This window comes from Patagioenas fasciata, chromosome 2, assembly GCF_037038585.1.
Source record: "Patagioenas fasciata isolate bPatFas1 chromosome 2, bPatFas1.hap1, whole genome shotgun sequence".
NCBI lineage: Eukaryota > Metazoa > Chordata > Aves > Columbiformes > Columbidae > Patagioenas > Patagioenas fasciata.
In genome coordinates this window covers 77,072,213-77,096,834 of record NC_092521.1, presented here as the reverse complement: position 1 = coordinate 77,096,834, position 24,622 = coordinate 77,072,213, and the positions used below count along the sequence as shown (strand labels likewise).

The 24,622-nt window shown below is 44.0% G+C and overlaps 2 protein-coding genes across 5 annotated transcripts; one reads left to right on the top strand and one right to left on the bottom strand.

The window, feature by feature from the left end:
- The first annotated feature begins 5,189 nt into the window (after window positions 1-5,189).
- SNRNP48 (small nuclear ribonucleoprotein U11/U12 subunit 48) lies at window positions 5,190-14,159 on the top strand. Of its 2 annotated transcripts, none has more exons than XM_065832562.2 (9): window positions 5,190-5,427; window positions 5,502-5,615; window positions 5,798-5,858; window positions 6,563-6,637; window positions 9,284-9,472; window positions 10,420-10,541; window positions 10,993-11,108; window positions 12,133-12,294; window positions 13,887-14,159. In XM_065832562.2, the coding sequence occupies exons 1-9, from the start codon at window positions 5,392-5,394 to the stop codon at window positions 13,924-13,926; spliced, it is 915 nt and encodes a 304-aa protein (XP_065688634.1). In that variant the 5' UTR covers window positions 5,190-5,391; the 3' UTR covers window positions 13,927-14,159. The 2 variants fall into 2 exon arrangements, with proteins under 2 accessions (XP_065688634.1, XP_065688633.1); XM_065832561.2 differs by having other exon boundaries at window positions 5,279-5,427; window positions 12,130-12,294.
- On the bottom strand, window positions 12,081-24,157 carry ROPN1L (rhophilin associated tail protein 1 like). Of its 3 annotated transcripts, none has more exons than XM_065832560.2 (6): window positions 23,939-24,157; window positions 22,119-22,276; window positions 19,676-19,799; window positions 19,368-19,529; window positions 17,302-17,477; window positions 12,081-15,923 (listed from the first exon to the last, which is right to left on the bottom strand). In XM_065832560.2, the coding sequence occupies exons 2-6, from the start codon at window positions 22,247-22,249 to the stop codon at window positions 15,860-15,862; spliced, it is 657 nt and encodes a 218-aa protein (XP_065688632.2). In that variant the 5' UTR covers window positions 22,250-22,276; window positions 23,939-24,157; the 3' UTR covers window positions 12,081-15,859. The 3 variants fall into 3 exon arrangements, with proteins under 3 accessions (XP_065688632.2, XP_071660564.1, XP_071660565.1); XM_071804463.1 differs by having other exon boundaries at window positions 23,897-23,986; XM_071804464.1 differs by lacking the exon at window positions 23,939-24,157 and adding an exon at window positions 23,506-23,721.
- Window positions 24,158-24,622: the final 465 nt, after the last annotated feature.

The window sequence follows — 24,622 nt, the reverse complement described above, 5'->3', positions numbered from 1 at the left end:
CTGATGGGCTCGGCATTGGCCAGCAGTGGGTCTATCTTGGAGCTGGGTGGTATTGGCTCTGTCAGACATGGGGGAAGCTTCTGGCAGCTTCTCACAGAAGCCACCTTGTAGCCCCCCCCACTACCAAAACCTTACCACGCAAATCAAAAATATCTGGCTGCCTCTTCATTGGCATCAGCTGGCTGACCTTGGCAGTGGCTTTGTAGCCCTGGTCAGCAAAGCGCAGCAGCTTGCAGTGCAACATGGGGCTATGCACAGCTTGGCCTCTCTTGCTCAGCCCATAGTCACTAGTAAGGAGCAATCCCTAGGCAAGACAACACTGCTCAGCAGCTAAGGCAGCACCCGAGCTCCTGCCTGGGACATGTTACAAAGCCTCACATCAAGCACAGAGCTGTAAAGTCTCTCCAAGAAGACTGACACATGGCAACAGCAAGTAGATGAGTCTATTGTTACCTCTTAATTTCAAACAGACAATTGCACTTCAATAGTGTGCTTTTAAAAGAAAACTGCAGGCTGCTCTGTCCTTTCTGGCAAAGAGCACAAGCATCCCCAAGCTGGAAGGGTCTCCACACCTGTGGCACACAGCTAAGCATAAGCAGCGGCCAAGTCACTGGCTAGAAGTTTCCAATTTCCAGTTATGGAGTCTCCGCCACATTTTTGTTTAGTTGGTTTCCATCTCAGCAGTATTTGTGAAAAAAAAGTGCGGAAGGGGCTCTCATTCTTCGAAGGGATAATGCTTAATCACAGTGGGTGCTAAATAAATTAATGTGCTGAAAGTAGATGCCAGACTGTGCCTGCCAGGCCACTGAGAACCCAGAAGGAAAAGGCAGGTGAGGAACCTTGACCTCATGCAGGTAGCAGGTACTGCCCAGTTGGAAAGCTAAGAGCAAAGGGCAGAGATAGCAGGCAAAGGGTCAAGGATCACAGTGCTGCAACTGTGAAGGTGGTAGGGCTTAAAGAGAAAACCCCATACAAGCTCAAAATCACACATATTTAAACTTCAGCATGCAAGAGGACATTGAATTTACTTCTGGCTGTTCAATGGTGCATTTCCAGTTCTGTCAAGTGAGAATGTTTTCTGTCAATATTCCTACAGCGATATGTCTTGTCACTATGTTTAGACACGGATGGTTACATAGCTTCCACACGAATCTGGCACATTGGGGCAACAGCAAGCTTTCAATTGCTTTATCTTTAATGATAAGGATTATACCAACCTGATAAACTGATCCACATCTGATGAATCCATGAGAGATCACAAGGAGATGCAGAAAGAGGAATCAATAAGGTACTAACAGCTGCTAGAGTTGGCACCTATAAATCAATTTGGAAGTGTCCAGTGTACTGCAGTTTGTAAAATATACCTTAGGCTGTAATTGTGAACTGGACTAAGCTACGAAAGAATAAGCATCAAGATCCAGGAGCCAAGAACTTGTAACAAGCTTGGAGGGGTACACAGCTGAAGGAACAGATCAGCTTCATTCCCCTAGCAGAGGAACCAGTGAGGTCTGAGCATTCTCTGGTTTCTCTGGTTGTCATCAGCACCTGTACTGCTCCACACTGGCACTTTCGGATGAGCTGGAACGGCAACAAAACTACAGGTCAGAGAGCAAATGATGAAAATTAAACTCTGGTCAGGGGTCTGGTGAAGACAATTTTGAAAAATCTGTCTGTGCCATGAAGAATATTTCTATAAATTTATTCATGTGTGCTAGAGAAATTCACCTCATGTCCCTGTAGAAAACAAAGCTGATTCAGCTGAATCTGTGCTACAGATTTTGGGTGTGGCATCTTATCTGAAGTCTAAGATAGCAGGGAGTAACAGCAGCAATGACAAAAAACTGAAATTCAAGTGTCTGCATGCTTCATCTTTACAAAAAATCTCTCTCTGGTTTAGTAGTTTTTGTTGAGTGACACCCACGCTATCAGCCTGGATACCACATCTCCTTCTCTGGAGAAAATAAGTTTGACATGTGGGCTCTAGGAGCAAGGGGGAAGAGGTGGTATCACTACAACAGCAAACCAGCAGAGCTGCTCTGAGATGAGTATGGTCAATCTCACCACCGGGGTGCCGGGAACCCCCACCTCCTTGTTCGACGTGCATGCCCTGGAGGAGCAATCCCTGCTGCAGGACAGACCATGGTCTGCCAGGCGCTGGCTGCTTTACTCCGTGGTCTTTGCTAGGCTAGATGCTGAGAACTTGGTTACAACTTTGTCAAATATGTTGGGGTGCAGCCCAGCAAAAATCTGTCACAGATGCAGGTCAAAAGCTGTCTTTTCTGCCTGCCAGGCCTGCATGGCCTCTCTGGGGTCATAAACTGGGCTGCTTCCACTTTGGCTTTTGAGTAGTCCCAAGAAGTTTCTTTTCATCCTTAGGCTTACTTTGCCCTGCTCCCTGGCCCTTACCCCATCCAGAAACGTGCATACTGAGGACATCTGTGGTTGGTTCCCACAGAGACTTTCTTTGGAGATCAGTATTGCCCAGAAAAAGCCTCTGGAAAACGCTTTGTCACACGAGCAGCATACTCCGTGTTGCAGCTTTGCAAAAGGACTGGGCCACACTCTTGTACTCCTGTTCTGGGAAGCTGCAACCAGGTGACAGTCCTGCCTGGGGAAATGCAGCTGTGGAGTTTCCTCTCCTCAGGGGTGCTACAGAGATCAAGATGTATTCAACTTGATGATACATTATTAATCACATTATTTGATGACAAAATCCCAACGTGTCTGTCCTGCAGGCAGCACAGTGCTGGGGTGCAAGAGAAGAGGTTATGCCACAGAGGGAAGAGAATCAGCTGCGGAAGACGATGTAGCTTAAAGTCTGTGGTGATCCCACCCCACAGCTGATGGGAAACCAACATAAGCGCACCCCAGCCTGGAAGGGAAAGTGGTGCTGAGAGCTTGTGTAAGCTGTCATCCTCTTTCTCATCAGCCAGTTTGCTTCTGGAAAGGTTGCGGCCAGAACATAGAGTGGCAAAGTACCTTGTGTACTAAAAGGCCTTGGTTCATCTATTGTCCTTGATTTCCTTGTAAACCTATTTCAAAAGGCTGAATCTTAGTCCTGTGCTGTTCCAGGCCCTGCTGTGGTCTGTGCTAATGCATCCATCAGGCAGTTTTCAAGACCCTAAAGAGGGTTTCTGCTCCTTTCCAGAGCCAGGATACTGTGAGTCCATCTCTCTGGGTCCCAAACAGTGATCTGGACACTGTTTGCTGAGCATTCACTCTCCACGTTGCAGCCTCATTTCCATTAGTCAAGGCACGTTTCTGCTGCCCAGTAGAAGAGCTGCAACGTTACCTGGATGTTGGGACGAGCAGACTTCCTAGCATAATCTGCCTTCTAACTGATGTGCTGTATCACAGGATGGAGGCTTTTCCCAGAGCTCTGGAATGGAAAACATTCATCTCGGTGGTTTGTTTGTTTCTCTGGCATTGCCCCAAACCTACGAAGGATAGAAAAAATAAGAGACAACATTTTTTGCTTCATGATCCCAAAAACTGGTATTTTTAGGGGAAAAGAAACCTCTGAGATAAGTTTTAATAATTCAAAATGTTGTTGCTTAGTAGAGCAAAACATCTATTCTGACAACGATTCTTAACTATTAATTTAATTTGTAAGTTAAAAAAAATCAAAATGTTGTTTAATCGTTACTCTTAAAAAATTAATCTGCTTGGTTATTTTGTCCAGCTTCCATAATTTTGAAGAAATGGTATTTTACAGTGGAGATGGTTAGAACAATTTTGCACAGCTGTTCTTATTACTCTTTTGACAAAATGTGCTAATGTTAGTGAGGATATTTTAGTACGGCACAGATGAAATTGCAAGGGCAGCTGGGAAGTCTTCAACTATAAGTGTTCTGTATCATACAAAGTCAAAGATCCTCAGGCAAACGTAGTTAGAGACAGCAGATCTCTCAAAGGGCTAAAATCCCAGCTGAGTCTCAAATTCACTGTGCAGGAGAGAACGGGCTGTAATCTGCTAACGAAAGCAGATGCACAAGAGTCATTCTGGCAGCTACATCTGTTGTGCTTCCTCCCCATCCCCCTTGTCAAATGCACTCTTCCTTCTAGTCATATGTGCTTTTCTCATAGATGACAAAAATAGGTAAGCACAAATGTCAATCACACAAAATTTATTCCTTGGGACATGCGTTCTTTCCTCATGCTGTGTTAGTCTTATTGAGGCCCGATGCTCATTCAGTCTCTAGGGGAGATTCTAGGCTCTTGTAATTTTAGCCAGGTGGGCAGGGCTCTCTGGGGTATGCTGCAGCCACACAGTTGCCTCCCACACCCATCCTTTTACTGTGGAGAAACACACATCCTGGCCCTGCACTGCACGGAGAGCTCCTTACAGACCCCCTCATGTAGTGTTGTCACCACTGAAAAGAATTAATCCTGTCTGCAGTTGCTAACCTAGCGATATGCACATCCTTTCAGCTTTAGGTCGGTCTGTTCATATAACAAAGAGTGACTTGCAAAACAGCTGATCACGAACTTCAGACGCTGCTGACCTTGCAGCTTTAGACATTTTAAAGCCTGCACGATTAGTTGAGTCTTGCTTTAACACATAGCTCAAGACTGTTGGATAAAGTGTCCTTTAGCTGAGTGCTCCTCATTATACACTACAAGGATTACATAATGCAGTATACAAATGTGTAACCAAGTGGCTCTTTAGGGCATGAATGTAGTGACAAGATTTTGTATATGATGCCTTTTACTTTTCTCGCTGGCATGCTGGCTTTATTCCAGCATCCAGACTTGCATGACTATGTAATAAGTATCTCCCCTCCGTGTGCTAAATTTGGCTCGTTTGTTCGCACACCGGAAGGAGCCCTGTTTTTGGGACAGCAGCAGCCCACGGCAGGAGGCTGTTAGAGGTGCTGCCCTCTCGCACCGCGTTCCTCCCTCGTGTTGCAAGAGGTAAACTGGTATCAGGGGCTCGATGGCACTGAGGAGACTGATGTTCCTCCTGCCTGGTCACTAACAGGCAGGCGCCTTTTGGGGGCTCAATTTGGGGGCACAATTTCGGGCTCGGCGTTTCCCCCGAGTTCCGCGGCCTCCCCCGTTGCTCCCTCCCGCCGGTAGGCGGCGCCCGCTTGCCGCGCTGCGGGCCCTGGCGTATGTCGTCGCCGCCACCCGGAGGCGACGGAAGGTGATGGCGGGCAGGCTGGCACCGAACCCCGTGCCCTTCTCCGCCCCGGCTTTTCCCGGGTGCCGCGCCAGGGCCGCTGCGGCCCCTCCCCGCTCTAGGAGACTGAGGCTGCCGCCCTCAGCAACCCGCCGCTGGGCAAGACGGCGCCACAGCCCCACCATCCTTTGCGGCAGGAGCGCCCTCAGTAAACATGGTGCTGGCACCGCCCCCCCGTCACGAGGTCTCGGTGTCAGCCCTGAACCGCGATGGCCGCCGCCAGTGCAGTGTGGCTTGGGGACCCGGTAAGGCGGTGCTTGGGGGTTCTGCCGGGTGGGGTGATGGGGGTGGTGCGCGCTGACCCGTGTCTCGCTGGCAGGTGGAGTGGGCTCTGTGCCCCTACGACGTCCATCACCGCGTCCCCCGGGCGTCGCTGGAGAGGCACGCCACGTCCTGCCGGCTCCGCAAGATGGGCTACTCCGCCGAGGAGGAGGTGGGCGCCCGGGCCGGCGGCGGGGGGGGCGAACACGGCGCTCCTGGTCTGGGGGTGTCGACTGCCCAGCCGAGCGGGTGGCCGCGGCCTGAGAGCCAGGGCCGGGGTGGCCCCGGCGAGAGCCCAGAGCTGGTGTCCCTGGGGGTGGCCCCGTGTCTTGATTGAGCCTCTTGGTTCCGCAGGCTGAGATGTACGACTCCAGCTTTTTCTATGAAAACCTGAAGGTTCCTACCGTCGCTATGGGTGAGCGGCTTTGCCGGGGGGGGACGGCTGGGACTGAGGGGAGATCGGGGGGAGTCAGGGGATGGGGCTGAAGGGAGAGCCCCGGGGGGACAGAGGCCGAGGGAAGAGCCCCGGGAGCACAACAGCACGGCCCTCTGCCTTGCCAGCCATAGATTCTCTAAGGCTTCTTAGGAAAACTGAGTGTTTCCATCAGTAGGTTAACTTTCTCACTGTTGTGCTTTGCCTTAATTTGCCATCATTACTCATCTATCACTGTGTAATTCTGTTCTGTAGGTGTGGCTGTTTTCATCTTAAAATTCAAGGCAGGTCTTTTTTTCCCTCTCTTAGGTTATTTTCCAGGTTCTTCCAATGTTCACCTTGCATCAAGTGCTGAAAGTGTATTAAAACACTTGCTCAAAAGGTGAAAAACTTAGAGTTTGGGGACATAGTAATGGTACAGAAGACAATTGCAATGTACAAACATTTCTTTTTCCATATCCCTCCGGTGACCTGGAAATCCTCTATTTTTTTTTTTTCCTTCCCTCAGTTAAAATTAAGTAGATTAAAATTATATTTTAATGTCAGAGTCTCGCTTATGCATAAATAAAACTACAGTGTTCTGTAACACATCATAAGCCTCATAATAGAGGCTGTGAAATAAAGACTAACCCTGCTAAGTACTTGATGTAAAAGTTCCGTTATGTTTTTATCTTCTCTGCCTGCAGATAAAGATTTACAGTTTCACATTGTTAAGCAAGCTAGAGCTCAAAGTGCAAAAGAAGGTACAGGCTACAGTGAAGGTAAGTAGCAAGCAGATACTTAGAAAACTTTATCAGCTCTTATGTGAGAGCTGCTCTTGTGTCTCCTCTTTCAACTTCCTTCATTCTACTTGTGAACTGCTGTGAAGATTTTTTTTTTTAATTGTTAATATTCCCTCCCATGTATATTTTGGAGTATAACTACTTTCTCTGCTTGAATCGGTTGTGCTCACAGCTCTAGTTCTCTTTAGGACTGGAAAATCAACACTGCAAAATTTAGGAGTTTCTTAAAGCACTAGTCCTTCACTTCCCTTCCCACTATCTACCCTCTACTTTCTCCCTGCGTTTTCTGATGTTATCCTTCTCCTCTTTGTGGCCAAGACTCTTCTAATGCCGCCTCCAGCCTTGTTCTTCATGTAGTGTTTTGTTAAAGGATTAATTGTGAGATGTGAGTTGTCTGTGCTTGACCACCACTCCTCAGATCAAAGAACAATAATATGCCTGTTTTTATGTTGGATTGTTTCAGCACTGTCCTAAGAAGCTGTATAAGAAATATGCTGACAGATCTGCAAATATGATGTTGTCCTTTGCTCTCAGCTCAGTAGTTCATTTATGTTTCATTTTTCAGTGAGTTTTCTGACCAGCCTGTGGCTGGGGCTCTCTTTGAGAGTTCACACCAAGATCGAGTGGAAAAGTAGGACTGCCAATAGAAACGACTGTAGAGCTGCAGTGTGTCATTTGGAAATCACTGCAATGCCTGAAAGATACAACATTTACTTTACTTTAGTAAACATATATGTGCAGAAGGAAAAGTGCATTTGTTCTAGTTTCCTGGAAGACAAATGCAGCAACGCTTGTTCAGGCATAGATTTTCATCTTGTCTTTTGTTTCTCTGGCATAGCAAAAGGAACCTTAACAGTCATTTGCTTGGGAAGGAGCTTTCATGTGATAGGCACCATGTTTGGAGCACATCAGATGCATTTGCTCTGGTGGGAAGTGGTAACTCATCGATTCAACACAAAGCACATCCCAGTAGAGAAGAAACAGATAAACCCTTGATCAAGCGGCGCCTTGCAAAGATGTGTCAGTGAGCCACTAGATGCCAGTGTTTGCCATCCAGTTTTCACTGCAAGCTTGCACTTCTCTGAGAATAACACTGAAACAGGGTGGGGTGGTTTTCACTGTGGCATTTTGGCCTATTGCAAGGTTTACTTGGAACTGTTTGTTTAATTAAGAGTATTTGGCAACAGAAGCAAATGGAAAGCATTTTTAATTGTAAATTTCATTTTGACTACCTGTATCAAAGTAAGTAGTTTTCTTTCTCTGTCTTAAAAAAATCTAACCAGATTTAGAATATTAGGATAGCTGTATGAGAAGGCAAGAAAGCTGGTTTTAATCACAAGTTGTGAAATTCTTTTAAAATCACAAGCATGTAACTACTAGGGCACTTTTATGGGCTTCCATGACACTGCAAGAACAGCACGTTTTAAAAATAAAATTCTAGTATTCATGTTTAAATCTGTTAGTTCGGATTAGAAAAGTTCTGGTTTAGGCTCCAAGTACACTAATGAGGAAACCTTGTACTTTAGGTTTGTTGTTGTAGAGTTATTGTGGCTCCTTCTCTTCTTCTTTGGTGTCTTCAGTGAAAGCAGGATGTGAAAGACTGCCCAGCTTCTGTTAAGTGCTGAGTGATCTAGAGAAGCAGTGGCTTTGCTGTTGTGAGGAGGCCTGCATACACCTTGTCTTATGTATTGGCTCTTCTGTCTACCTGGAGATGAACTGTATGTGTGGGCGTGTGCCTTGCAGGGAGATGGTTGGCTCACAGGGAGCTGGATTAAGGAGGTCGGGTCAATGGCTACTGGGAATTTAAATGTTCTCAAGTAAAATGCTGTTCTGCAGGCGGTATCTGAGAATACTGCATCCTGTATCCTTAGGGAAGCCACTTCACTGCTGTTGCAATGGATTGAGAATGGATTTGTTGTTTGTTGGGAGGATGTCTGTTTTAACTGGGAATGAGAAGTGTGGGTACCAGGCACATCATTCAAGGAAAGAAGAGTGTGCAAGCAGTGTGTCTGTTTCCGTAGCTTCAAAGTTAGTTATCTGATCTGGACCATCTTGAAAGTGCCTTTGTAGCCCTTTTAGCCTGTGGCAGTCTATTATAAAAGCTCTGTAGAGAAACTAACAGCATGAGTCAGACTGATTTACACAGTGCCCAGTTATCTGGTCTCCTAGAAGCTTTCATTCTTGTTGGCAGAACAGCAGGTATTTTGCAGCTAGTACTTTACAGACAATTTTAGGAGAAAGACAAACCCACAGGTTAGAGCTGCAGCCTCCTCTCTCTTGCTGTAGCTTGTAAACCAAGAGTTGAAACTGATGGGACAATACAGGGTGTCCTTTTGGTCTAATCTAGTATGTTCAAGTTGAAGCATATGAAAACCTGTAACTAACAGTGTAAGCAGTCAAGAGAGGTTATACAGCCTGCGTGAGGCTGGAGAGGGATTGGGGCCTTTTTTTTTTTTTAATTTAAACAATTTTTATCCTTTCAAATTAAGAAGGATGAAGTTTCTTACACATATTTAGGAGAAACATGAAAACTGCATGGGTGTTTACTATGTTGTTTGTTGAGCTTCCCAGTGTTTTCCTGTATAATTATGCTATTTTACTAATAACTGTCTGTTCATCCTCCAGGATCTTACTCATTACTGCCTGTAGAGGTTCCTCAAAATCACAAGCGTTTCACCTGTGACCTGACTCAAGCTGATCGCCTTGCTCTTTATGATTATGTTGTTGAGGAGACGAAGAAACAGAGGTCTAGATCCCAAATCACAGAAAATGACAGTGATCTCTTTGTGGATTTAGCAGCAAAAATCACACAAGGTTTGAAGAACTATCTGGTGTTGAATTTATGGCTCAGAACTTTCCCTTTGTGTAGTTAGATGAGTTTTGTTGAATGCCAGACAGAATTGCTTGTACTACTTTTATTGTGAAAAGCATACTGTTCTTAAAAGTCACCATGAAGACCTGGTGTCAGAAAACACTAGGCTGGTGTCCTTTATGTTGTTTTCCTTCTGAGAAAGCCTTAGTGCTCTGCTCTTGGCACACTTGTGTGTATCTTAGTGGATGGATCTTTGTCTTTGCTGCAACTGACTTCAGGTTGCTCAGTGTTGCAAACTTATTGTACATCTTGGAATGCTATTTGCCATAAGAGATGATGAGATTAAAGATCACTTAAGAGTAAAAGCTGAACAAGAAATGTTGGCAGTCGTCTGATAGAGGCTCTTGAGCAATATATTATACAAATGGGTGTATTAGATTGAGGCCTCTCATCTCTGTTGAGTAATGCCAGTTTGTAACTATACCAAGTGCAACATAAGCATCTGTGTTACCCTGTGGGCCCTGCTATGAGGTGATTACTACCTAGGAGGTAGGAAACTGTTTGTCATCTACACAGGTAAATGCTTTAGAGAATCTGGCTTTCTCAGTCTTTGTGTCTTATTGTAATACTGGCTTTGAAAACATGGCCTGTATTTTGTAGGCATCTGACCAAATCACAAGCCTGTATATTGATTTGGATCACTGTTAGGAGGTTGATGTCACATAACATTTGCTTGGTGGCTTATTAGTCTTGTGTAAACAGACAGCAAGAAGATTGGAGAGGAAGCTTGTGATAAATCAATTATAGTTACTAACGACTGGAAAAACTTCAGAAAGAACACAATATATTTTATGTTTCAGACTTTTATTACTAAAGCACCAGAGATGCATACCTGCAGGTGCTAACATCCTGCTAATGACCATTTTGTTTACTTCCATTTTTTGGCTAGATGATAGTCAGAGAGCTCCAAAGTCCCATCTTGAAATTCTGGCGGAAATGCGAGACTACAAAAGGCGGCGACAGTCATACAGGGCTAAGAACGTTCATATAACAAAGAAGTCCTACACTGAGGTGAGTATCTGAAAATAAAGAGGATTTTTGCACTGAAGTGCTTACTGTATGTCAGCATAAACAATGATAAGCCCTTTTGGATGAAGAAAATGTCTCTCTTTTTCCTCTTCTTGTCCCTGCCTTATCAGAGTTGCAAACTATAGAGGAATTTTTTTGGTTTGTTGCAGCAAGTTACAAATAACAGGAGCCTTTCTGACTATTAAATTTTGAATGTGAAAATGCCAGCAAGATGTAGTTGACTGTCTGTTGTAAAATGGTGCTATTTAAATTTATGCTGAAATACCCAATACTCCCAATAAGACTTCCCATTCAAACTTCTGATGTGTAGGGTTTGCAGGGAGAGCTTTTTTTCAGAGATGTTTACTTTCTGCTATCTAGTTGCTAGTTCGGGTAACTGCCATGACATCTTGCTTTTTTGTGTTGGTTGTTTTTAATCTATGTTAATCTCCAGGTGATTCGGGACGTGATTGGTGTGCATATGGAAGAACTCAGCAATCACTGGCAGGAGGAGAATAGGTTGGATAATGCAGATATAAGTGATGGAGGGAAGTCGAAATCTTCAGGAAGGTATGTCACAGCTGACAAATTCCTCAGGGGTGTCAGCAGCCTGACAGTCTGTAATGTTACCCTGTTACCTCTTTCTAATATGACATTTACCAACCTTGGCTGAGACACATGCACAATTTATTTTATACTAATTCTGTCAGGCTCTTGCTTGAGAAGCTCTGTCTTTGTGAAGGATGGGGAAAAAGTTGCAAGTGATCCACATGAACAGGTGGTTTCTGGTGGAGCTGGGGAATGAATAGTGCTCCCTCTGTGGTCAAATGCATATAGCTGGGGACAGAAGGACACTTGAAAGTACAAGTACACAATTTCTTCCCCTTCCCTACGACATAATGGGAAATACTATGGTAGATACATTATAAAATACCTCAGAGAAAAGGTTTTCATAACTTATTAAATATGGGGACCCTTTCAGTTCTTATCACTATGAATGCTGCTGTGCCAACTGGGAGCGTGTTTGCTTTATACATATTTCTTCCTCTGTCAAGCAACACCACACCCTCTTCCAAACATTTGTCACTGAAATAAAAATGGAATCATGACCTAATTATAGTCTATTTGTGCTTCTTCAGGAGATCTTTGAGATGAAAAGTTGTTGAAACAAAGGTCACACTTGAGGTGGGTTTTTTTCAGCATTAGAATGAAGGTGAATGAAGCAGCCGAACCAAAGATCAGGCTTGCTGGGTTCTCCAGCTGTAGGTAGGAGCTTGAGGCAAGTGGCTGACAAGCTAGGGCTTTAAACCTTCCACTGTCTCCTGTTTCATGAGCAGAGGCGATAAGACTGAGGGCAAGTGTTTGTAAATAACTGGATTAAATAGTGTGATGAGATGTGCACATAGAAGAGCATGGACTTCGGGCCTCTTTTGGGAGGTATCGTATTTCTTAGGGAGATAGAGAAGCTTAATAATGGATATATCCTCTGTCTTACACCATTAGTAGGTCATACTGTTACAAAACTGATAATGAAAACAATAGTGACTGTGAAACTGTTTTTATTGAATAAAATCAATAACCTTTTTTTCAGAAGGGAAGAAAGGCGGTCTGCTTCAGTGGACTCACGGCAGTCTGGCGAAAGCTCTAAGGATACTGAACGCACCAGACATAAGAGAGAGACCAGCAGGAGTCCAAATAAACGAAAAAGGAGTCGTGAAAGAGGCAAAGACAGAGATTCTCGGAGAAAAAGAGAGAGGTGAGCATAAATAGAGACAGCTGACTCCTGCTTCTGAATCAGGCAGCTGTAGCCATTGTCTATGATAATTTAATGTAGAGAATTAGAATATCTAGTCCAATAAAAAGCTACGCTAATGTCACAGTTTTACAAGCCAGTGGCATGAGGCTACTAATACTAAACAGAACTTGCTGTGAGACCATAAACTGTGATCCAGACCAGAATTTGCTCTCGCATCTGAAAGGTGACAGTTTCAACAGCATGCTACAGGATGAACACAGTATTGTCACAGGCTGTTTTACTTCTTGATCAACACATGCATAGGGGAACATATTGTCCATTTAAACAGTTAACTGTGCTTGTCATGTCTAATGCTGGTTTCTGCCCTAGTTTGCACTGAGACTTAACAAATATGATTATTTGCTTTACTGATATAATAGAATCACAGCACCATTTAGGTTGGAAAAGACCTTTAAGATTATCAAGTCCAACTGTTAACCGAACACAGCCAAGTCCACCACTAAACCGTGCCCCAAAAAAATCTCATCTATGCACCTTATAAACACCTCCAGGGATGGTGACCCCACCACTTCCCTGGACAGCATGTTCCACTGCTTCACACCCCCTTCCATGAAGAAATTTTTCCTAGTATCCAATCTAAACCTCCCCTGGTGCAACTTGAGGGCATTTTCTCTTGTCCCATCACTTGAGAGAAGAGACCAACACCCTCTATGCCACAACCTCCTTTCAGGTAGTTATAGACAGCAGTAGGGTCTCCCCTCAGCCTCCTTTCTGCCAGGCTAAACAGCCCTAGTTCCCTCAGCTGCTCCTCATCAGACTTATGCTCCAGACCCCTCAACAGCTTCATCACTGTTCTCTGAACTCTCTCCAGCACCTCAATGTCTTTCCTGTGGTGAGGGGCCCAAAACTGAACATAGTATTCCAGGTGCAGTCTCACCTGTGCTGAGCACGGTGGTACAATCGCTTCCCTAGTCCTGCTGGCCACAGTATTTCTGAAATAAGCCAGGATGCTCTTGGCTGCTTTGGCCACTAGAGCACACTGCTAGCTCATGTTCAGCTGTATGTACATACAGTCAGTTGACTAGCTTTTCCGTGGTAGGTGCTTCAAAACAATGCTGTTGGTCTTCAGCAGTTCTGGGCATATTTTTAGGCAAAAGAAAACACATCTAGGCCACACCTTTAATACCATAACCAAGGGCACACTTGCATCTGCAAAACCATAGGTGTGTGGGACCTGTGTTTGAGCAAAGACTTAGGCTGTTGTGCAGAAAAAATGCTGCATTATCCATCGTGTGCAGGGAAGAAATGCTGTAGATTAACTGTATGGATGGGAATTCTTGCTTGTCTCAAAATTGGCTTCATCACACAAGGATGCCATTCATCCTAAACTAATTGCTACTGTGGCAACACATGACAACACTTTGATTAAAACAGTATGGGAAATAAACTGTCTTAGTTCATTTCCTATAGAAGGGGACATGATTACATTACACTAAAGCTTTCAATTTCCTAAGTCTTTTATTTGTTGTTGTTACTTCAGATTCTGTCAGTCTGAGCCTAACAGTACCCACAATGTTTGTTTTTTGTTTCAGAGATGAAGACAAATATCACAGCCATAAAAGAAGAAAGTAGAAGCAAGAACCTGATTATTTTGTTTGTCAGCCATTCAAAATAATTACTTGCCCCAGGAACAATTGTTACTGCTGTTGTGCCAGGGACAGCCATGCTCTGTACATAACATTGTTGCAGTGTACATAATGTCTTGCATCACAGCTGTGACAAAAATGAGAGAGGGTTAAGTTTGTCAGGATGGAAGTATTATATGTCAGAAAGTCTGTAAAATGAATGCATCTATTAATAACATACAGTGGTGTCATCTATTTGAGTTTAGTCTGACAAGGCTGAAGAATACAGTCTGTGAGAGGCTGTACTAATTTATATTCCTGGCCCATAGTTAGTGAATATAGAACAGAGCTAATTCCTGGAGTCTAGGATCAGTTACAAGTGAAAAGGCATGGAGACCATTCCTGTCCTATCCTCCCACTTGACACTGTCACCTCTGGGAGCAGTGTTCCAGAAAAGATAGCGCTTACTGTCTAGTTACAGCATGTACCGGAGGTGACAGGGCAGAGTTCTCCACCAGGCTCAAAGGCAGCTAGTGGTAAAAAAAAAAAAACAGTAATGGTGAAGTTACTGTTCCCAAGCTCATGCTCAAAGAAATTTAGAAGTGATGTCATCTGACAAAGACAGTGAGAATATAGCTCTCCACAGAAACTAGTGGGGAGGTAGCAAGAACATTTGTAATATTGCTGATTGCCATTTTCAAACACCAGGTGCATACCCATTTCCTTCCGGAAATAACTGGCAGGAGCTTCTATCCTATAGACTAACACCTAAGTCTTACTGTTTTATCAGCCTTTATGACTAGTACTTAAGACATGGAGGTAGATAGTAAGGGTGTGCAGGAGGACTCCAATTCTGTTTTTATTGTATCAGTATTTAGTCTTGCTAATTCCTCACACAGTCTGCTTCAGCACAGTCTGTCATCATCAGCCATGCTTGTTACTTCAATGAAGAAAGCAACTGTGAAAGAACAAGCTTGCAAATATCTCTTCCCCTACACCACTTTATTCTGCTTGACCGAGTTGCTAAGAGAGGGCATTCCGTCTGCTCCTGTTTTTGACCTCTGTCACTGGAATCTCTCCAGTTCTACTGTAACCACTACTATCCTGTCTCTTATCTCAATTGTTTCTGCAGTTCAGTGTGATTACCTGTCACCAAATACTTAGTCTAGTTCCGACTGATTTAGACTTCTGGACCTACTAGAGTTCTTCAAATCAAAACCACGCAGAACCCTGTGTCAGGCATTCCTAACCTACGTGACACATGCAGTATCTTTTCCTGTCAGAAAACAAGACCCATTTTAAAACAGATCCTCAACCAGAACAGTCTGTCTAAGAACAGAAAAGGATATCTAAGTCCTAATTAGAGGGAAAACAATCTGGAACATTTCCATCCTTTCTTGAATTGATGTTTCTTCTACCAGCTCAGCCACAGGGTTCTTTGTGTTGAATAAGGCATGGGAAAACTACTCGTTTAATAGAGCTTGTTCACACAGACAAGCTAGTCAAAAGAAAAGCTGTATTTGCACAAGAGTCAAAGTCAGTGCTATCTAAAAACATAATGGGAAATGCACCAACTACAGCTGTCCAGTCTTCTCTAAATTGAATTTTACATTTTACCTATTTTCTTACAATCACAAAGTAGGAAGATCCATAACAAAATACATTTTACTCAATACAAACAAATGAGTGAAGTTATCACTCCTTAGGTGTGAGCATCAGTATTTGAGAGGCCAAAGAACAGTACAACCATGTATTCAACTAACATCCACTGAAAGGCCTTTTCAAGAGTGGAATAAAGAAAAGAAAAAGTGTCAGAGAAGAGGATCTTGTATTGCAATGTGCAAATAACAGTCCTTTGAACACAAATTATTTCCTTGAACAGTTGCACATACTTATTCCTTTTTATTTTTTCCTCATCTGGTGCTGAAGAGTAGGCTTGTTCAAAACACTGCTGAGGGCTGGGTCAGAAAGTTTCTGAGCAGCACCATGCCACTTTGTTGGTCACTGGAAAGGAATAAACCAGATGTTTTAGAACAACACTTCAACATGGTAAATCATAGTGTGTTGGGCAAGATATAATTGAGGGTTATATTAACAGCAAGCAAGAGCACTATTATTAAAAAGTATTTATTAAAAACTGTCCATCTGGTAACATATGGCAAAACAAGTTCATGTGTGTGTTTGTACATTTTTGAGCTCCCATGTGCATGGAGGTGGTGGCAGTCTAAGACAGAAAGACCAACTGGCAGAAAGATGGTAGGAAGAGTCAGTATCTTTGTGCAAACATGCCACGCAGGCACTCAGGGGACAAGGCTCTTAGGGATCTTCTAAAAAAACAGGTAAAAATAAAGTGCATTTTGTGTGACCTGTGTGTGACTATGGGTAAAATGAGTGGGAGTTGATCACTTCTTAAAGCTGGATTTAAGACACTGTCATTTCCATACATTCCTCATGCCCATTCTGTGCTAATTCTAGCAGGAATATATGCAATATCCTGATGGATCCTTTCCTCCATCTGCCAAAAAGTTAAGGGGTTTTGACTCTGAATTTTGTGGGCACAAGACCTGAAGCCTAGTAGAGATGAGATTTTTCACCTATAGCAGTTAGCATGAGTTAGCCTTAGTGAGCAGAGCTTCTAGCACAAGCCTATGAACTTTTAAGTTTTTGCTGTTGTGAAAGTTGACAAAAAATATGATCAACCATTAGTCTAAAGCAACAGAATAGTGTTGGTGTGCTCAAGAAAAAAAAGGTAGCCAAACTCTGCAAATACCCTGTTGATCATCACAAAGTGCAGGTGTCTAGATGTACTCAGAACAAACAAGCTGTGAGTACCAGCAATCGTGAGAGCACATCAGAAAATGGAAGCACAATTTGAATTGACAGAGTATTTTCTACCCAGTCCTGTAAGGAGGACGCTAAGGAATATTGGGGGTAACCAGAATACAAAAAAAAAAAAAAATATTCTAGGTGAGGCATCATCAGCATTCAGGACCCTACATCAGCATTCAGGACCCTACATCAGCATTCAGGACCATCTTGCCAACACCCAGAGCACTGGAGAGCACCTAGAAGACCCCAAAATCCTGCACTGCTATGTTGACCTGCCTGGTTTTTCTCCTGGACTGTAATTGCTTTGTACAGGGAAAGCTATACCACCAGGTAATGACTTCAATATTTCAAAGAAAGATGAATAAATAACAATTTATCATTTAGCAGTTCAAACCCTGAGGCTGACCACTTTCAATATAATCTTGGCCAACCTTTACTCCTGTCATTATGGTTACACTCAAAGTGAAGATGGACTATTTCTCTGCAATTAAAGGTTCATGGAGAACCCAGAGGTTATCCAAATTTAAAATTTCATGTATGGATTATTACTTACGCCTGTTCTTTAATTCCACAGAGGAACGCTTCTGTTTCCTCCTCTGGTATCTCTCCATCGATACTGGCCAAATAGGAGTAAAGGAATGAAAATGTTTCAAAGGGAACACGAGCTGCTCCACCATCTGGGTCCTTTGTTAAGATTTCACAGGCGTGTTTCATTGAACTCAGTAAGGACTGCAGGGGGTTCAGTCAAGAAATGAGAGAAACATTATCAGAGCCATGAACGTCCTTTGTGTACCATGACAAAATCCACACTGCAAACCACTGAGTGTGCGTGTAAATGAGGTGAAGGCTTTATCATCTCATTACCTGGCTTTCAACCCCAAATTTACCCTCCAGTACAGGTGCTGGGATGGAAACAATAATGAAGTTTAAGTAGAAACTGGAGTAAAAATATCAGAATTCTGTTTAATGATCTCCAGTCTCTATCTCCAATGTGGCCAAATTGCTCTATTCTCCTACCATAAAAGCTCAAATATCACTATACCTTGCTGTATGTATGTATGTATATCTGTGTATATATATAATCTCAATAGATGTAAATGAATTCTCAGCAGCAAAGACAGAGATATCTTCAAAAAATAGAAAATTAATACAGGTCAGATGATTTTTTTCTATGAAATACTACCTATTATTTTTTAGGAATGCTGTTATTTTGCCTTATTTGTAAGCAAGTTCCATTTTAGTAGCTAGCAGAAAAAGCACTGAAGCAAAAAGCACTTCTAGAATGTTTCAGTTTAGTCAAAGCCAAGTAGCATCCAAGTTCCCTTTAGAACAAACATGCCTCAAAGTATTAATTCCAAATATACTTTAAAAAAATCCTTCATTCAATAGAATGTCTGTAGTCTAGTGGCCCATGCTGAGCTACATGGGGAAACGTGGAAAAATTCAGCATGGAGCTTCACAGAGTTAGACTGGTTGGATGCTATTAAAACAAAAGAAAATCCACACAGGTCTTTTTAACCCAAATAGTAATCTTTTTGCTATAACATTTTCAAAATTTATCCTTAGCTCTTCATTAATAAGCAAGCAATGACTTTGTAAAGAGTAAGTATTTCCTAGCAGTAGAACAATAATATTTAAAATAAATGCAGTATCTGTTCACAATCTAGAACACTGGCCAGAAAAGCGTCATTAACAGTTTTACTTAATATAGCTCCTCCCCTGGGAGGCCTCTCAGGGGAAGGAAAGGCAGTTGTCTACATGATGGCAGACTGAAGAGATGGACAGAAGGACGTAAATTTAGTCTGTCTAGTTCATTCAGAATGATGTTCCTGTGACCCTTTTTTTGTTTTGATTTCTTAAAAAAAAAATAACATTGCTGTTATTCGTTTTAAATGAAGAATGCAAATTATGAAATTATTTTGGGAGGAGGACTGGACTCAAGAAATACATAGTTGAAATGAGCAAAAGAAAAAAAACCAAACACGGTTGCATTGCCAGGCCAAGTCGACATTTAGGGTTTCCAGATATTGCAACATTCTCAAAATATTACTAAACACATATTTGCTTTTTATTACCCCTTCTTCCCTACTACAGAAGCCATTAAAAATATTATACTTCATAAGAACGTTGCTTAGTGCATTTTATAATCCCTCATTCTGTTGAAATGCTCTGCTGAGATTTTATTACTGACATTAAAAGAATTAAATGTAGATTTAGAAACATTAACTGCTTCTGTGAAAATTTAATGGACTAAACAATCAATTAAGCATTGATGTTTTAACTTCTCTCTCTAGTTCTCCTCCATGGACATTTACAGTGATGCTATAAGCATAATTCCTCTATCATCCTCTCTCTCATGGTCCAAGCTCCCTGTGGATACAACTTGCTCTTCTACTGACATCCCAGTAAATGCGGATGCAGCCGTCTCTTTCTGCTGGACTTACCCTGAACAAAAGCTGGCGGGGAGTAGAAGTAAACATACAAGACACTTTGCAGCTACTGCAAAAGCAATCCCCATTCCCCAAAGTCCATTTGCATTCATTGTTCTATGGTCTGACTCATATGTGATAATATACCACTGTCTGTGTTTGGATATGAGGGCTCCTGCTGGGAACGTACCCCACCAAGAACACTGCACCCAAGCGCCAGAACCTTCATCCACTCCACCTCCTCGCCAAAGTCGTCCAGCTGCAAGATAGCTTCCAGCTGCTCCTCGGGCAAGCACAAGTGTTTCCATCTTTCCTTCAGTTCTGCAACATTCACCACGCCTTTGGGAGAAAGCTTTAAACAAAATCATAGTACCACAATAAGAACGCTGAAAACTCTCTCCAGAATACATCAAATACTTGACAGCCACTCTCCCCAACCATCCCCAACACATCAGCATACCTCGATAGTATTGTGCATTTGATAAAGGATGTTTGTACCTGTTTGTGCAAGACTTTAAGGAATCCTAGAGTCAGAGCAGCATCTGTTTTCTCTGTTGCCAAAGGTATTTCAAGCCTCTCCTTCACAGGAAGGGGCTCACCTTTTGACAGCGCTGAAAAATACCTGGGTGAATTGGAAGAGCAAAACACTTCAATGCCTGTAGCCACTACAAGCTGCACAAAAGTAAATCATCTTAGAGTTCAGTGAATGAACCCACATGCTCCTGTGCAGGAGTGGCAACACTCAGCAACCTGCTCGCCTGCACAAGTCCCACCTCCCTGTGCCCAGACACCACCTTTCATTTTAGGGGAAACCACAATCTTTAGACTTTACACACTCCTTTTTACGATACTCTAATAATTCCTAAGGCAATTAACTTATTTTGTGCACAATACACTTAGCCCTTTTTGGCAGAGGCAAAGGAAGATTTATAAATATCAGAGTGGGCTTGCAAACCAAAGCACAGGCTTTTCACATTTGATTGATGAGCACCTTAGGGCTGATTTGTTTAACGCTGTCCTCACACTACCTGAGAAGCATGACTGGCTATTTACACTGCAACTCTCTCATCAATGTTTCTGCTATTTCTGTCCACTCCGAAATAAAATTTAAGACTAGAGCAGAAAAGGAAATTAGGTGCAGATCCTTTTAAGTATAAGGCTGCCAGCGCCTTAGGAGGAACACAGAATCACACAGAATCACAGAATGTTAGGGATTGGAAGGGACCTCGAAAGATCATCTAGTCCAATCCCCCTGCTGGAGCAGGAACGCCTAGATGAGGTTACACAGGAAGGTGTCCAGGTGGGTTCTGAATGTCTCCAGAGAAGGAGACTCCACAACCTCCCTGAGCAGCCTGTTCCAGAGCTCTGTCACCCTCACCATTAAGAAGTTTCTTTTAAAATTTAAATAGAACCTCCTGTGTTCCAGTTTGAAATCATTACCCCTTGTCCTATCATTGGTTGTCACGGAGAAGAGCCTGGCTCCATCCTCCTGACACTCACCCTTTACATCCTTATAAACATGAATGAGGTCACCCCTCAGTCTCCTCTTCTCCAAGCTAAAGAGACCCAGTTCCCTCAGCCTTTCCTCATAAGGGAGATGCTCCACTCCCTTAATCATCTTTGTTGTCCTGCGCTGGACTCTCTCCAGCAGTTCCCTGTCCTTCTTGAACTGAGGGGCCCAGAACTGGACACAATATTCCAGCTGTGGTCTCATCAGGGCAGAGTAGAGGGGGAGGAGAACCTCTCTTGACCTACTAACCACCCCCCTTCTAATACCACCTCTGCCATAACTGGCCAGCAATCTGAACTGGGCAAGGAAAACCTGCATGTTCCAGAAAGGGATGTGCCATCAGCAGCGGCCACCTGCCCATCTGCGGGGGCTCCTCTGACTGAGCTGGTGCCGTCTTTAATTTTAATCTTAAACAGAGGTTGGGGTCTGGCCACGCTGCCCCTGCTTTCACCAACCCCACATATCAGCATCCTCCAGAGACCTGGCGGCTGCTGCTTCCCACTGCTCGGCTGGGGCAAGCTCCTTGCACGGCCACCGCCCAGAGGTGCGCCGTACCACATCTTCATCATGTTATTAAGAACCGCCACAGCGCTTTAAGATGTTCCCCCTGCCTTTGTCCAACACTGCAGCTTCAGGTTTGTTTTTGTTGTTTTTGTTTTTTTTCCATGTACAAGCCAGACTCCAGCCTGGCTTTTTTAACAGCCTTCCCTCCCTCACATACACAGCATGGACTGTTTCTAAACCCCCACCAGTTGAGAACATTTCACGGATACCTTTCAAGAGCTCATCCACACAAACTCTAGGACAGGAAAAAGTGATAGTGAATGATTGAGGTAACAAACAAACAAACAGTTAAAGAAGAAGAAACATTTAAATATCTCAAACCAAATTTACGATGAGAGATTTATTACGTGGACTATCGTCTAGAAGTTACAATTTTTCAGGATCTTTTCCTATTTCAGTAACATTTAAGGAGAGTCCTTAATTTTCTTCCTGGAAATGAACAAAAAGAAACCTAGGCAAACTTAAGAATTAGAAAGCTATTTCTAGGTTTCCTTTAAATTCCAAGAATTTAATCAAGTCTCACGCAAGAGAAAAATAAGACCTTTGATCTTTTAAGGTCTTAAAGGACCTCTTCGATAATAAAGGACAGAGTAACCAATCAACAACAAGTGTTCTTCTGTATGGAAATCATACTATTCCAGAAATATGCCAGTCCTAATCCTCAATGAAACAGAAACTAAATAAAGTTCTTCACTATTTTTATAGGCTCACATGCTGCATTAATGCACAGAAGTGCATATGCAAGCAACACACAGACTGGTTTCATACTCAAGCCAGTTCTACTGTACAATAAACAGGAGCAGCGAGGTTTTGCAGGTCCATACACACAGCGGTACGTCATTATGTGAACATCCACATCCTACTTACGCAGCTGCCCACTGCAAAACATCATAAGGTTGAGTCCTAATAGCAGCTTTAGTAAATTGCTTCAGAATATCAGGTAGCTCAGGAGGAATTTTGATCTGCTGAGCACAAAATATGGTTTCCGGAGGAGGCATCCTCTGTTTATGTTCAGTTACAAGGACCTGGAAGAAATAGTAATAAAACAGCAGTTCACAGATGCAGAATGTCAATGAACACCTGTGTGTGCACATGGCAGGGGAACAGGGCTTCTACCAAAGCACCTTCCATTCTACTTGATGGTTGGGGCTACTGGAGAACTGACAAACTCAGAAAAGTCAACAGACAAGTACCATGAGTCTCTAAAAACCTTAAACTTGATGGCCACCAAGTAAAAAAGCTTGGAATCACAGCTCCAGGTAAGAGAACTACTGCTTGAACAGATATCTTTATATAACTTGTAACTGATTTTTCTCCTCTAACCTACCAGAATCCATATTTGTAGAACAAATACTCCAGACAAGTCACACCACACATGCCAACATGAAAGCCAGCTATGGTGGCAACTCACTAGTGCACGCCAAGAAGAATCTTGTCATTTTTGTACAGAGGCTATAGAAATTATCAAAAAGACTAAATGCCAGCGATGAAGGAATGGGACTGCTGTGACTCAAGGCTGCCCTGAACTTCATTTGAGGAGACACACTGGCAGGGTATGGCATCTTCATTACTTCAACACAGCAAATTTGCATAGTGACAGACTTAAGTGCCCTTAATTACTGCACTGGTCACACACTTCCAGTAATGATTCAAAAATGCAACTGTAACCAAGGGACTGCAGCTAAAGGCAAAAAGTTGGGGATTTCAGAATAAGACAAAACAGAAAAACCCTGAGGAAGGAATACATGTGTGTCAAAGAAAATAAGAAAAACTTATCAGAAAAGAAAAAATAGAGGAAAAAAACAAAGGTAAGACCTGCTTTCTCTAGTAAGCCATTAATCACAGAGTTGCAGAAGAGCTGAGGTCAGAAGGGACATCTGGAGACCATCTGGTCCAACCCCCTGCTCGAGCAGGGTCAGCTAGAGCTGGCTGCCCATAACCATGCACAGATGGCTTTTGAATTTCTCTTGAGGATGGAGACTCCACAGCCTCCCTGGGCAACCTGTGCTGGTGCTTGCTCACCCTCACAGTGAAAAAGTGTTTCCTGGTGTTCAGAGGGAACCTCCTGTGTTGCTGTTTGTGCTGCGTGTGAACCTCATGCACAAATACGTACACACTGAATGAACAATGAAAAAAGCAACCGGGTCTGTGAACCTTTGCAACTTTTTGCCCTCGGTCATGGCAATACCTACCACTTGTGTGCTAATATGGGTTACTGTCCTGCTAAACGCCAAAGTCAAATGATTTCCCTCACCTTCTATTTGCTCTTATTTTCTATTTTTCCGCTCACGCATCCAAACGCAGCCCCAGGTGCTCTGCGTACAACGCTAAACTCAACAAGTGCGTGCACGCAAACCAGATTCACCACGCTCCTGGTGACAGCGACTCACAAGCCCGGAGCCGAAAAGGAGCACGGCTGGCTGCGACCTCCCCTGTTCCGGCTTCGGCCCCGGTGCCCGCTCCCTCCTCCCAGGCCGCCCCGGCAGCACCGAGCGTTACGAGCCGCCGGATGCCACCCCTCAGAGGCCGCCGCCAGGCCCCGGCGCCGGAGGAGCCCAACCGCCGTCCCACAGCGCCCCCGGGAGCCCACCGCAACGGCAGCGCTCGGTTGAGCCGTCCCCGAGCGGCCTCCCCGCCCCCGCTACCTCGGGGCTCGCGGGAAGCTCGGCCCGGGCAGCCGGTCTCACCTGCCCCGCTCCGCGGCCCCGCTGCCCTGGCAACGCGGCGGCGGAATTATGGGGGAAGTGGGGGGGGAGGCCCGCGTTCGCTCACGGGGAACGGGCCGGCTCGGTGCTTGACGGGGGAAGGCGGGGTCAGGCCAGGGAAGGTGATTATCGTTTGCGTTGTTTACAAGGCAAGAGCAACACGTGTTTTCTGCAAACTTAGACTCACAGGACTGTTTTGGTTAGAAGAGGCCCTCAGGATCATCGAATCCAACCATAACCTAACTCTAGCACTAAACCATGTTCCTAAGAACCTCGTCTAAACGCCTTTTAAACACCTCCAGGGATGGTGACTCCACCAGTTCCCTGGGCAGCCTGTTCCATTAACTTGTGAAACGACATGAAACACCTTAACAGTGTGCCACCCGCAGGGCTCGGAGTGGGAGGTTGGTCTCTGCAGACCCCTGCACATGACTCGGTTGGCAGCATGGGTGCAGCACATCCTTCATTACTTTCGTTCTCTCCTACCTCCCTTCCAGGCCTGGATGAGGTGTGAGCAAACACTGCCTGAGCTGCAAAATGGACATAGGGTAACATGTTCCCTATTATTTGCAGTAGCTGCTGCTTCCATTGCAGGCAAGAGCACCTCTGCTGGAGTCAGCTCCAGGGTCCTGGCACGGCCGGACAGCACGGAGCACAGCACAGCCA

Excerpts from the sequence above, each read along its gene's own strand:
- SNRNP48 (XM_065832561.2), top strand. The coding sequence starts at position 5,392 with ATGGCCGCCGCCAGTGCAGTGTGGCTTGGGGACCCG. Across the intron at positions 6,638-9,283 it reads AGGTACAGGCTACAGTGAAG|GATCTTACTCATTACTGCCT; the intron begins GTAAGTAGCAAG and ends TTCATCCTCCAG. Across the intron at positions 9,473-10,419 it reads AGCAGCAAAAATCACACAAG|ATGATAGTCAGAGAGCTCCA; the intron begins GTTTGAAGAACT and ends TTTTTTGGCTAG.
- ROPN1L (XM_065832560.2), bottom strand. The coding sequence starts at position 22,249 with ATGCCTCCTCCGGAAACCATATTTTGTGCTCAGCAGATCAAAATTCCT. Across the intron at positions 19,530-19,675 it reads TTAAAGTCTTGCACAAACAG|CTTTCTCCCAAAGGCGTGGT; the intron begins GTACAAACATCC and ends TTTTGTTTAAAG. Across the intron at positions 15,924-17,301 it reads TGTGGAATTAAAGAACAGGC|TGACCAACAAAGTGGCATGG; the intron begins GTAAGTAATAAT and ends ATTCCTTTCCAG.